Source organism: Musca domestica, unplaced genomic scaffold (assembly GCF_030504385.1).
Source record: "Musca domestica strain aabys unplaced genomic scaffold, Musca_domestica.polishedcontigs.V.1.1 1, whole genome shotgun sequence".
In the NCBI taxonomy this organism is placed as follows: domain Eukaryota; kingdom Metazoa; phylum Arthropoda; class Insecta; order Diptera; family Muscidae; genus Musca; species Musca domestica.
This window is the reverse complement of record NW_026712114.1, coordinates 4,654,644-4,667,278: the sequence shown is the minus strand read 5'-3', so window position 1 is coordinate 4,667,278 and position 12,635 is coordinate 4,654,644. Positions and strand designations below refer to the sequence as shown.

The 12,635-nt window shown below is 38.8% G+C and overlaps 1 protein-coding gene across 1 annotated transcript; it reads right to left on the bottom strand.

Moving 5' to 3' along the window:
• Positions 1-11,059: 11,059 nt before the first annotated feature.
• LOC101891235 (carbonic anhydrase 2-like) lies at positions 11,060-12,052 on the bottom strand. Its single transcript, XM_020037099.2, has 3 exons — positions 12,007-12,052; positions 11,839-11,933; positions 11,060-11,774 (listed from the first exon to the last, which is right to left on the bottom strand). The coding sequence occupies exons 1-3, from the start codon at positions 12,050-12,052 to the stop codon at positions 11,097-11,099; spliced, it is 819 nt and encodes a 272-aa protein (XP_019892658.2). The 3' UTR covers positions 11,060-11,096.
• Positions 12,053-12,635: the final 583 nt, after the last annotated feature.

Below are 12,635 nucleotides of genomic sequence, written 5' to 3'. Positions count from 1 at the left end.
CTTTGGAACTTCAAATATGAATTTTTAACCAATCCAGTGAATAATGTCGCTAAAATCATCAAGTATCCATTACGAACTTCAAATACCAAATTTAAAACAATTCCTGTGAATTATGTCGCTAAAATCATCAAAATACCGAATATCGGGAGGTACAGTTATATGGGGGCTATACGAAGACGTGGACCTACATGGCTCCTTTTCTGTCATAGGCTGTAGAATCCATTACGAACTTTATATACCAAATTTGAAACAATTCCGGTGAATAATGCCGCTAAAATCATCAAAATACCGAATACCAGGAGGTATCGTTATATGGGGGCTATATGAAAACGTGGACCTGCACAGACAATTTTCTGTCAACGGCTGTAGTATCCATTTCGAACTTCAAATACCAAATTTGAAACAATTCCGGTGGATAATGTCGCTAAAATCATCAAAATACCGAATACTGGGAGGTACAGTTATATGGGGGCTATACGAAGACATGGACCTGGACAGACAATTTTTTGTCTTAGGCTGTACTATCGCTTTGGAACTACAAATATCAAATTTGAAACAATTCCGATGAATAATGCCGCTAAAATCATCAAAATACCGAATACCAGGAGGTATCGTTTTATGGGGGCTATATGAAAACGTGGACCTGCACAGACAATTTTCTGTCATAGGCTTTAGTATTCATTACGAACTTCATATACCAAATTTGAAATAATTCCGGTGAATAATTTCGCTAAAATCATAAAAATACCGATTATAGGGAGGTACTGATATATGGGGCCTATACGAATACCTGTACCTGCATAGACAATTTTCTGTGACAGACTGTAGATCCCATTACGAATTCTAAATACGTAATTTTATACAATTCCTGTAAGTAATGTCGCTAAAATCATCAAAATACCGAAAATCGAAGGTACCGTTATATGGGGGCTATACGAGGACGTGGACCTTTACAGTAATTTTTCTGTACTGTACTATCCTTTTGGAACTTCAAATATTAAATTTGAAACAATTCCGGTGATTAATGCCGCTAAAATCATCAAAATACCGAATATAGGGAGGTATCGTTATATGGGGGCTATATGAAGACGTAGACCTGCACAGACAATTTTCTGTCTTAGGCTGTAGTATCCCTTTCGAACTCTAAATACGTAATTTTAAACAATTCCGGTGGATAAATTCACTAAAATCATCAAAACACCGAATATAGGGAGGTACCGTTATATGGGGGTTATACGAAGACGTGGACCTGCACAGTAAATTTTCTGTCTTAGACTGCAGTATCCCTTTCGAACTTTAAATACCAAGTTTGAAACAATTCCTATTAATGTCGCTAAAATCATCAAAATGTCGAATATAGGGAGGTACTGGTATATAGGCCTATACGAAGACCTGGACCTGCATAGACAATTTTCTGTCATAGGCTGTAGTATCCGTAACGAACTTCAAATACCATATTTTAAACAATTCCGGTAAATAATGTCGCTATAATCATCAAAATACCGAATATAGGGAGGTACTGTTATATGGGGGGCTATACGAAGACGTGGACCTGCACAGACAATTTTCTGTCGTAGGCTGAAGTATCCATTACGAACTTCAAATACCAAATTTGAAACAATTCCGTTAAATAATGACGCTAAAATCATATAAATACCGAATATCGGAAGGTACCTTTATATGTCGGCTATACGAAGACGTGGACCTACATGGCTCATTTACGAACTTATCCTGCCTACTGGAAAAATAAACATGTGTGCAAAATTTTAGCCTTCTATCTCAATTCGTTCGAAAGATAGCGTGATTACAACAAACAGACAGACAGACTGACAGACGGACAGACAGACAGACGGACATCGCTAAATCGATTTAGAATTTAACGCTGATCAAGAATATATATAATTTGTTGGGTCTGACATGAGTATTTCGAGGAGTTAGAAACTGAATGACAAATTTAATATACCCTCCATAGTATGTATAAGGTATAAAAAGCATTGATCTAATATATGAAGGGTTGGTAATGGTTGGCTCTTGAAATTAGATATTTATCTTCCAAATACATATTTATAATATTTATCCGCTTTTTTTTTGTGAAATTTAATATTTTTCAAAAAATTTTAAATTTCTCACTTATCCCACTCTGGACTTTCACACCAACCCCCAAAGTCCTATGCAAATTATCCTAGTTACACAATAAGTTACCCTTTTACCAAACATCTATATGTTTATGCCAGTGTCCTTCGTAAAACTTAGTGTGTGCACACACACACACAGACACACACATTTACATCCATATGTCGTCATGTCATGAGATTGTCTTCATTTTCTACTTTTCTAATCTTCAACTTGCTATGGTTCACTGCATGTCTATACAAAGAGTTCCCTCCCACACACAGACATACACACACAATATGGACGATAGACTCACACACTGACAATTGAAATATCAAGGCTTCAATGCAAACATATTATTTATTGCTGTGATGCTGTGTCAATCTTTGTTGTTCTTGTTGTAAGGACACAGTTTCCGTTTGCATATCCTTTTACTTCCGTTTGCATAATCATGTGTCAGCCATAGAAGACAGCTAGAACAGCAACTACAGGAGCTAGCATCATGTTAATATTAGCAGAAAACAAAAACTATTCAAGGTTTTAGACATATAAAGAATGGTCTATTTTCTCTGCCTCTTAAAAAAATACCGTCATAGTGGTAGGACCCAGAAGAGAGGCTGTTCCCAATTTTTATCAAAAATCATCTTGTTTTTATACCCTCCACCACATCTCAAAATGCTTGTCGTAGACCCCTTAAGTTATATATAAAATATATATACTTTATGTAAAGTACATATACTTTATGGGGTCTACGACGAATATTTAGGGATGTAGTGGAGGGTATAAAAAAGATGTTTTTAGTAAAAATTAGGAAACAGCCTCACTTCTGGAGCCTGTCTCTATGACGGTTTTTCATTTAAAAGACATACAATTCTACATCGATTTAACGATGTCCGTCTGTCTGGCAGTTGAAACTACGATATAGCCCACATTACTTTACGTAGAACTCCAGAAGAATTTGTATTGTGTCTAGGATTATTGGTATTAACAATAAGACATATTCATCCACGGTTTGGCATAGCCGCCATATAACGATACCTCCTAATATTTGGTATTTTGATGATTTTCGCCACATTTTTTCAAGGATTTGTCTAAAAATTGGTATTTCTAGTTTATAATGGGTTCTAGTTCCGGCGGAGAAATATTGTCCACATTTTGGTATAGCCCCCATATAACAGTTCAATACTCGGCATTTCCACAGATTTGTTCAAAAATTGGTATTTGTAGTTCGTAATTGGTTTTAGCTCCTGTCGGGGTACATAGTATGTATAGGTTTAATTTATAGTCGGTATTTTGTTGATTTTTGCTATAATTTTCCACAAATTTTTCTAAAAATCATAATGGGTTCTAGCTCGTATGGAGGAACATAGAATGTATAGGTCCACGTTTTCATATTGCCCCCATATAAAAGTACCTGATATTCGGTATTTTGATGATTTTTGACCCATTTTCCACGAATTTGTCTAAACATTGGTATTTGTGGGTCATAATGGGTTCTAGCTCGTATGGAGAAACATTGTATGTATAGGTCCACGTTTTGGTATATCCCCCATATAACGGTACCAGCCGATATTCGATATTTAAAAAAAAATTGGTGTTTGTGGTTCATAATGGGTTCTGAATATTTACATCCAGATTTTCCTATAGCGCACATATAACGATACCAACCGATATTCGGTATTTTGATAATCCTAGTCACATTTACCCACGATACTATCTCAAATATGAAATTTAAGAAGATTCGAAATTCGACCCGGTCGAGCTTATTTTTTTACTTGTTATATATTCAGCCATATGTCTACAGAGGGTATATATAATTTGATACTCTCAAAATGTGCCTCATCCACATAACGGTTTTATACGTTAGGTATCTTTGTCCGTCGGGCTGGTGCGCACAATATCTCTCGAAGGGAGTATCCGATTTGGTTAAAACTTGGTACATCGTTATATTATTGTCAAACTTAGATTGAGTTCGGAGATGGGCAATATCGCTCAACTCTTCTTGGTACCTCCATCTACCTTCAAAGAAGAAAAAAAAATATATTGCTGCACAGAAAAAGAAAGGATAATCCGATTTTGTTCCAACTTTGCAAATCCCAGTGCTGGAACAGGTGAGAAAATGGCAAATATCGGTTCACTTCCATCAAGTGCCCCCCCACAAAGGATCAAAATAATAATAAGTCTTATAAAATATAACGTAAATGTCCGATTTTCTTCAAATTACACACATCACAATATTTTTAATAACCTAACGTCTGGTTAAAAAAGGTTAAAAATATTGAAGATTCATGAAGCTCATAAAACTCGAAATTAATATCTGATTCCTTTCAGGCATGTCTCAATATTTCCATCAACACAAGATCTATTATAAAGACGGTAGCCATCGGAATATTCCTTTTGGTACCACCCTCACAAAGGGTCAAAAATATTGAATAACAAAAACTATTATAAAATCCGAAATAACCGTCCGGTTCTCTTCATATTTCACACATCCCGCTATTTTTGCTTACACAAGAACTTCTGTGAGGATGTAAAATATCGGTCTACTCCTTTGGGTACCTCACCCACAAAAGATCGCAAGTTTCAAAATATTTTACTGCACAGAAACCATAACCTAATTTTGCTCCATCGTAGCAAATCTTAATATTTGTATTAGCACTAGGTCAGGTACGACAATGGACAACTCCATCAAATACCTCCCCCATAAAGGGTCACAATTTTGAATAATTACAACTCTTATAAAACGTAAAATAAGCATGCCATTCGCTTCAGATTTAACATATTCCAATATTTTTTAAACCCGGTGTGAAGATGGAATATAACGGTTCAATCCTTGTGGTACCTCCCCCACAAAGTGCTCAAATTTTTAAATACTCATGAACCTCATAAAACGCGAATTTAACATCCGACTTCATTCAGACTTGGCACATCTGAATATGTCCATCAACACAAGATCTGCTATAAAGATGGTAAAGATTGGACCATTCCTTCTGGTAACTCCCCCACAAAGGATCGGCGTTTTGAATAACCAAAACGATTATAAAATCGGAAATAAGAATCCGGTTCACTTCATATTTCACACATCCCATTACAGGATGAGATTAAAAAATTGCAACCAATTTCAGACTGCTGTCATTTCTAAGCCACTCGACCGACAGCTGTTAAAATTATTCCAGTGACAGCTCATTATATTGTTTATAAGCGAACAAAAGCATTTTGGTGAAAAATTTCCAGAAAAAGTTATTTGTGATGCTATTTAAGCGTGATAGTGTGATTTCTTTATATTTGGCTGGAAACCCAAAAGTGGCTATCGTTAGAGCACTCCAGGATTTAAATGTGAATAAATTTTTGTGTTTCGCGCCATCGCTCGTTACCGTGATACTGGTAGCGTAGCCCAAAGTCAAGGAAGTGGACGGAAGAAAACAGCAACATCAGCAGAAATGGTTCGAAAAGTAGAGGAGCGACTTGATCGAAATCTGCGTCGCAGTGGCCGAAAATGGCTCGTGAGCTGAAAATATCGCAACGTTCCATTCGGCAAATATTAAAAAATGATCTACACTGAGTTCCATTGTCATTGAAATTCGAAAAAGTGCAAGGACTTACACCGCAACAGAAAGAAAATAGACTCAAAAGAGCTAAAGAGTTGCTTCGCTTGACCGAAAGTTGTGAACTGCCGAATTTGGTTTTCTCCGATGAGGAAACATTCGTTGTCCAGTAGTTTGTAAACAAACAAAATGATCGTGTTTTCTTGCCAAAGAGGTCAGCTGAAAATGTGAACCTTCGGTTGGCCATCAGAACTCAAGCGCCGGGCATGGTGATGGTGTGGGCCGCCACAATAGCCGATGGTAGTTCTTCGTTCGTATTAATCGACCATGGCATCAGAATAAGTGCCGAATATTATCGCGAAAATATTCTGGAGGGTGTATTAAATCCTTGGGCACACAGACCTTGGACATTCCAACAGGACTCAGAACCATCCCATGAGGTTCCTCGCTTCGTTTCCAGAGCTCAATGGCCAGCAAAATCTTCGGATACCAATCCGTTGGACTATTGTGTGTGGAAAGCAAGGTTGGCACTAAAGAACACCAAAATGTCGATCACCTTAAGCAAGCGCTTCGTCGGAAATGGGCCAAAATAACGCCGAGCAACATTCGGGCAGCGTGTGATGGTTTCATTGGCCGTATGAAGGCCATAATTCATGCCAAAGGTGACCAATTTCAAGAAATCGAAACTTATTCTAAAATTTGATACTATTTCCGACATTTTTTGCTTCCATTCAATAATTTGTTATACCCTCCACCATAGTATGGAGGGTATATTAAGTTTGTCATTCCGTTTGTAACACATCGAAACATACCTTTTGGACCCCACAAAGTATATACAAGTGTATATATTCTTGATCAGCATAAAATTCTATGTCGATTTAGCAATGTCCGTCCGTCTGTCCGCCTATCCGTCTGTCCGTCTCTGGAAATCACTCTAGCTTCCGAACGAAATGAAGTAGGTTAATAAAATTTTACTCAAAAGTATATTATGTCTGCAGGATTTTTGGTATTGAAAATGGGCCATGGAGGTCCACGTTTTCGTATAGCCCCCATATAACCGTACCTCCCGATATTCGGTATTTTGATGATTTCAGCGACATTATTTACAGGAATTGTTTCAAATTTGGTATTTGAAGTTCATAATGGATACTACAGTCTAAGACAGAAAATTGTTTGTGCAGGTCCACGTTTTCGTAGAGGCCCCGGATAACGGTACCTCCCGATATTCGGTATTTTGATGATATTAGCGACATTATTCACCGGAATAGTTTCAAATTTGGTATTTGAAAATCATAATGGATACTACAGCCTAAGACAGGAAATTGTCTGTGAAGGTCCACGTCTTCTTGTAGCCTCATTATAACGGTACCTCCCGATATTCGGTATTTTGATTTTATCGATATTATAACCGATTTTTTTAAGTTTCGCATTTGAATATTGTAATGGCTTATGACAAATGTTACCTACGCAGGTTCATGTCGTCGTATAGACCCTAATATAACATCTACATTCGGTATTTTTAAGATTGTAACAGAAATTTTAACGGATTTTATTTTTTTTTTTTTTAAATTGTCAAATTTTTACCAAATGGTGGATGGTATTCAAGCTTCGGCCCGGCCAAACTTATAGCTTTTTTAATTTTTTTTTTTTTTTAAGAAAATGTGAAAATTATGGCTTCTGACTTTGTTGCAGTTTTTTTTCTTACCCTGTATAATAAAAATTTTTCGATGTAAATTTAAAAAAAAAAATTCGATGTAAACTTTAAAAATCCTTTGGTAGCTTTACTTTCATCTAATCTGCAATTACTTTTTGTGTCGCATGGCCGTAACAGTTTTGGAGGAGACTTTAACTCCTACCATGCATACGTTTCTGAAGGCTATGAATTTCACACACATTTTTTTGACCAGTACCATCTTGTGGTACTTTAAATCTATCTCCATTCATTACATTGCCATCTCAAATCCATTTTCAATCCGAACCAATTTATTAATAAACTCAAAGGATTGTTTTTTTTTCGCATAAAAATCATTTATTATCCCTGCCAAACTTCCAATGCAATTTACCCAAATAATTTTTCGGACTATTTGACTTTCTCTTTGACTGTGTCTTTTCTACCACCCTCTCTCCCCCCTCCAACGGGGTCTATGTGGTCTGGATGACAAATGACAAACTAATTTTATAATTTGCTATATTAACTGGCATTCTTTGGGAATTTATTGGTGAATGAGAATTTTACAAGGACACAAGAGTTTCACGCCTTCCTCAAACAAAGCGACACACACACACACTCACTCATACTTTCCAAAAAAACAAACAAAAATGCAGAATATCTTTGCTGGAAAACCATTTCACTTCCGTTCGCTCTTTTCACTACGGAATCGCACAAGAATTCCTTGAACAAATTTATTGCACAACGAGAGTTGGAAAAGGAATTTGTTTCTCCGCTGGATGTTGGATGCGGATGAAGGACTGTACTGTACGAAGACATTGTTGAGATTTAAAGATGTTATTTTGGCAGTGAGACAAACAAATCCTTTACTTTGTCTCCATTGCGGAGGCTATTTGTTGTATGAGTCTGAGGCGGTGGTGGTGGTGGTGGGTGTGTGTCTGCACTGGGCCACCGGAAATGAATTCAAGAAGACACGTAAAAGTTGGTGCGACAACACATCCTTTCACGACATTCAATGCCGTTTGCTGTGATGTCGCTGACTCAATGCTAGTGCTAGCGGTGGTCTCTGATGGTGTTGCTTTTGTGGTCCTTCAGCAGTTTCTTACACGAATGAATAATCGGCGAGAAGAAAACGAGATAAATATTCATTCGCTCAATATTCATGGAGCAAAAATTTTAATTGGAAAAAGACTTTGTTGTCCATAATGTTGTTGTTGTTGTTGCTGTTGTTTATTTATTATTACTTTTGTAAGCAGAAGTATTTGCGTCGTTATTGTGAGAAGTAATTAAAAGTAACGATTCAAATTATTTGCGGAACAAACGAAAATATGCTATAATTATAAATAGGTCTATGCTCATGATATGAATTCTCATAAAGAACCAGAAGGACTTCTTATAGAAAACCAGAAGATCTTGTTAAGCTAAAGGTCTTTGTGGTAGAAGAGCTGAAGGTCTTGGTCATAGAAGAGTTGAAGGTCTTCGTCATAGAAGACCAGAAGGTCTTCTACCATAGAAGACCAGAAGGTCTTCTACCATAGAAGACCAGAAGGTCTTCTACCATAGAAGACCAGAAGGTCTTCTACCATAGAAGACCAGAAGGTCTTCTACCATAGAAGACCAGAAGGTCTTCTACCATAGAAGACCAGAAGGTCTTCTACCATAGAAGACCAGAAGGTCTTCTACCATAGAAGACCAGAAGGTCTTCTACCATAGAAGACCAGAAGGTCTTCTACCATAGAAGAGCTGAAGGTCTTCTTCGCCATAGAAGAGCTGAAGGTCTTCTTCGCCATAGAAGAGCTGAAGGTCTTCTTCGCCATAGAAGAGCTGAAGGTCTTCTTCGCCATAGAAGAGCTGAAGGTCTTCTTCGCCATAGAAGAGCTGAAGGTCTTCTTCGCCATAGAAGAGCTGAAGGTCTTCTTCGCCATAGAAGAGCTGAAGGTCTTCTTCGCCATAGAAGAGCTGAAGGTCTTCTTCGCCATAGAAGAAATGAAGGTCTTCTTCGCCATAGAAGAGCTGAAGGTCTTCTTCGCCATAGAAGAGCTGAAGGTCTTCTTCGCCATAGAAGAGCTGAAGGTCTTCTTCGCCATAGAAGAGCTGAAGGTCTTCTTCGCCATAGAAGAGCTGAAGGTCTTCTTCGCCCTAGAAGAGCTGAAGGTCTTCTTCGCCATAGAAGAGCTGAAGGTCTTCTTCGCCATAGAAGAGCTGAAGGACTTCTTCGTCATAGAAGAGCTGAAGGTCTTCTTCGCCATAGAAGAGCTGAAGGTCTTCTTCGACATAGAAGAGCTGAAGGTCTTCGCCCTAGAAGAGCTGAAGGTCTTCTCATAGAAGACCAGTTGGTTGGTCTTCTCATAGAACCCCAGTAGGTTGGTCTTCTCATACAAGACCCGTAGGTTGGTCTTCTCCTAGACGACCAGAAGGTTGGTCTTCTCCTAGACGACCAGAAGGTTGGTCTTCTGCTAGAAGACCAGAGGGTTGGTCTTCCGCTAGACGACCCGAAAGTTTGCTCTTCTCATAGAAGACCAGCCGGTTGGTCTTCTCATTGAAGACCAGTTGGTTGGTCTTCTGCTAGAAGACCAGAGGGTTGGTCTTCTGCTGGAAGACCAGAGGGTTGGTCTTCTGCTAGAGGACCAGACGGTTGGTCTTCTGCTAGAAGACCAGAGGGTTGGTCTTCTGCTAGAAGACCAGAGGGTTGGTGTTCTACTAGAAGACCAGAGGGTTGGTGTTCTACTAGAAGACCAGAGGGTTGGTCTTCTTATAGAAGACCAGAGGGTTGGTGTTCTACTAGAAGACCAGAGGGTTGGTCTTCTCATAGAAGACCAGTTGGTTGGTCTTCTCATAGAAGACCAATTGGTTGGTCTTCTGCTAGAAGACCAGAGGGTTGGTCTTCTGCTAGAAGACCAGAGGGTTGGTCTTCTGCTAGAAGACCAGATGGTTGGCCTTCTCATAGAAGACCAGTTGGTTGGTCTTCTCATAGAAGACCAATAGGTTGGTCTTCTGCTAGAAGACCAGTCGGTTGGTCTTCTCCTGGAAGACCAGTTATTTGGTCTTCTCCTGGAAGACCAGTTGGTTGGTCTTCTCATAGAAGACTAGAAGGTTGGTATTCTCCTAGAAGACCAGAAGGTTGGTCTTCTCATTGAAACCGGAAGGTTGGTCTTCTCATAGAAGACCAGTTGGTTGGTCTTCTCATAGAAGACCAGTTGGTTGGTCTTCTCATAGAAGACCAGTTGGTTGGTCTTCTCACAGAAGACAAGTTGGTTGGTCTTCTCATAGAAGACCAGAAGGTTGGTCTTCTCATAGAAGACCCGTCGGTTGGTCTTCTCACAGAAGACCAGTCGGTTAGTCCAGAGGGTTGGTCTTCTCATAGAAGACCAGCTGGTTGGTCTTCTCATAGAAGACCAGAAGATTGGTCTTCTCACAGAAGACCAGTTGGTGGTTGGTCTTCTCACGGAAGACCAGTTGGTGGGTGGTCTTCTCACGGAAGACCAGTTGGTTGGTCTTCTGCCAGAAGACCAGAGGGTTGGTTTTCTGCTAGAAGACCAGAGGGTTGGTCTTCTGCTAGAAGACCTTCTCCTACAAAAACTCTTGGTCTTTTTCTAGAAGACATGTTTGTCTTCTTATAGGAGACAAGTTGCTCTTCTTATATAAGACCAGTTGCTCTTCTCATAGAAGACGGGTAAGGCCTATAGGTCTTCTCTTGAAAAATTACACATATTCTTGGTTCACCCTGTACATTTTATTTTTAATAAATTTGATTCATATATTATTTCGTCCTAATACTGAACAAAATATACTTTTCGCCCATTCAGCTTCTGCAACTGACGGCAGTTGTTTACCAACACATTTCCATGGGCATCAGAGACCGAGCGGAATGGCATCAACTGCTCTGGACTTACATCAATTGGGGTGGTGTAAATGATCCATGTTACAGCTTCAGCACAGGGTGGGGTGGTCAGTGATCCAACATAAGTATAAAATCCTTTCTTAAGATACCCCAAATCACCAAACAAATCTGCCAATTTGAAATTTCCAAGTTTAAAGTAAGATTTGGGTAGAGGTGGGGCAGCAATGCTTATATTCTGTAAGCCCAAAAATAACTTTGAAGAATTCGTGCGATAGAAGGTGGTCACCACCGCAATGCCATCGGGGAATCCAAATGCCCCTGTTGCATTCGGATATTTTGTATTGTAATGGACGGCATGGACCTCAGCTGAGAAATGTTTATTGTTTACCCTATGTTCGGAACCCAGGTCATCGGTGAGTCCCCAATGAATGTGAACATTATCGAATTGATAGGTGTCACCTTCTGGCAGGGGACCACCAGAAATTGTGGGTTTAACTCCTGATCCAAGTAGGCGAATATCAATCCCATGACCATTGTTGCTGATTCTGGCATTGTGGGGGTCGGCATAGTTGGAATATTTAATGGTTGACGTTATTTTGAGAAAGGCCTGCAATGGAATATAGCTTTCAAGAAATATCTATACGATACTGAGAAAATACGGAAACTACTACCTCATTTGTATTAAAGGCAATGGGTGACTGCCGTTGCACTGAGCCACAGGTAGGATGTTTTTCACTCCATTTCTCCTGCTCCTTGTAATTCCAAGCTATATTTATATATAAGATAAATAATTTGCTCTCATCTATTTAAAGGTATATCGGAAATTTTCATTTACAAACCCGCAACACTTCTGATGTAGACCAGCAGAAACCAAGCCTTGAACATTTTTTTTCAGATTTTTAAACTTCACAGCTTGTAATCTTAAATGAATCTGAGAATAGCCACGCTTCATTAACAGATAGTTACCTAGGTTCTGTGCCTCGTCAATGCAAATAAAATATTTATGAGCAAAGGTCTAGGTTCGGTTGAGAAGACTGCAAAATAACCCTATAGAACAGTATTGCGAAATATTGACATAAAAGAGAGGAAAATTGAAAAAAATATAAAATCCGGCAACAAATTTGACGCCTGAAAGTAACATAGAAATTCAATTTAGGCGGAAGGTACCAAATTCTACTATGGGTTCTGGAAAAGGTCAAGAGCCTAAGTCTTGCCTAAAAGCCATATTGCCCTATCCATATATAGGGTAAGATAAAAAAAACTGCAACCAACTTCAGAGTGCTGTTATTTCTAAGCCACTCGTACGATAGCTGTTAAAATTATTCCAGTGACAGTTCGCTATATTGTTTACAAGCGGACAAAAGAATTTTGGTGAGAATTTTCCAGAAAAAAAGTTATTCGTCATGGAATTCAAGCTTCTTTATATCTGGCTGGAAAGCCAAAGTGGCTATCATTAGAGCACTCCAGC

What these genes read in the sequence shown, in the direction of transcription:
- LOC101891235 (XM_020037099.2), bottom strand. Translation starts at nt 12,052, where the DNA reads ATGTTCAAGGCTTGGTTTCTGCTGGTCTACATCAGAAGTGTTGCGG. An exon ending in CTACATCAGAAGTGTTGCGG is followed by an intron (nt 11,934 to 12,006) that starts GTTTGTAAATGA and finishes ATATAAATATAG; the next exon opens with CTTGGAATTACAAGGAGCAG. An exon ending in TTGCCTTTAATACAAATGAG is followed by an intron (nt 11,775 to 11,838) that starts GTAGTAGTTTCC and finishes ATTCCATTGCAG; the next exon opens with GCCTTTCTCAAAATAACGTC.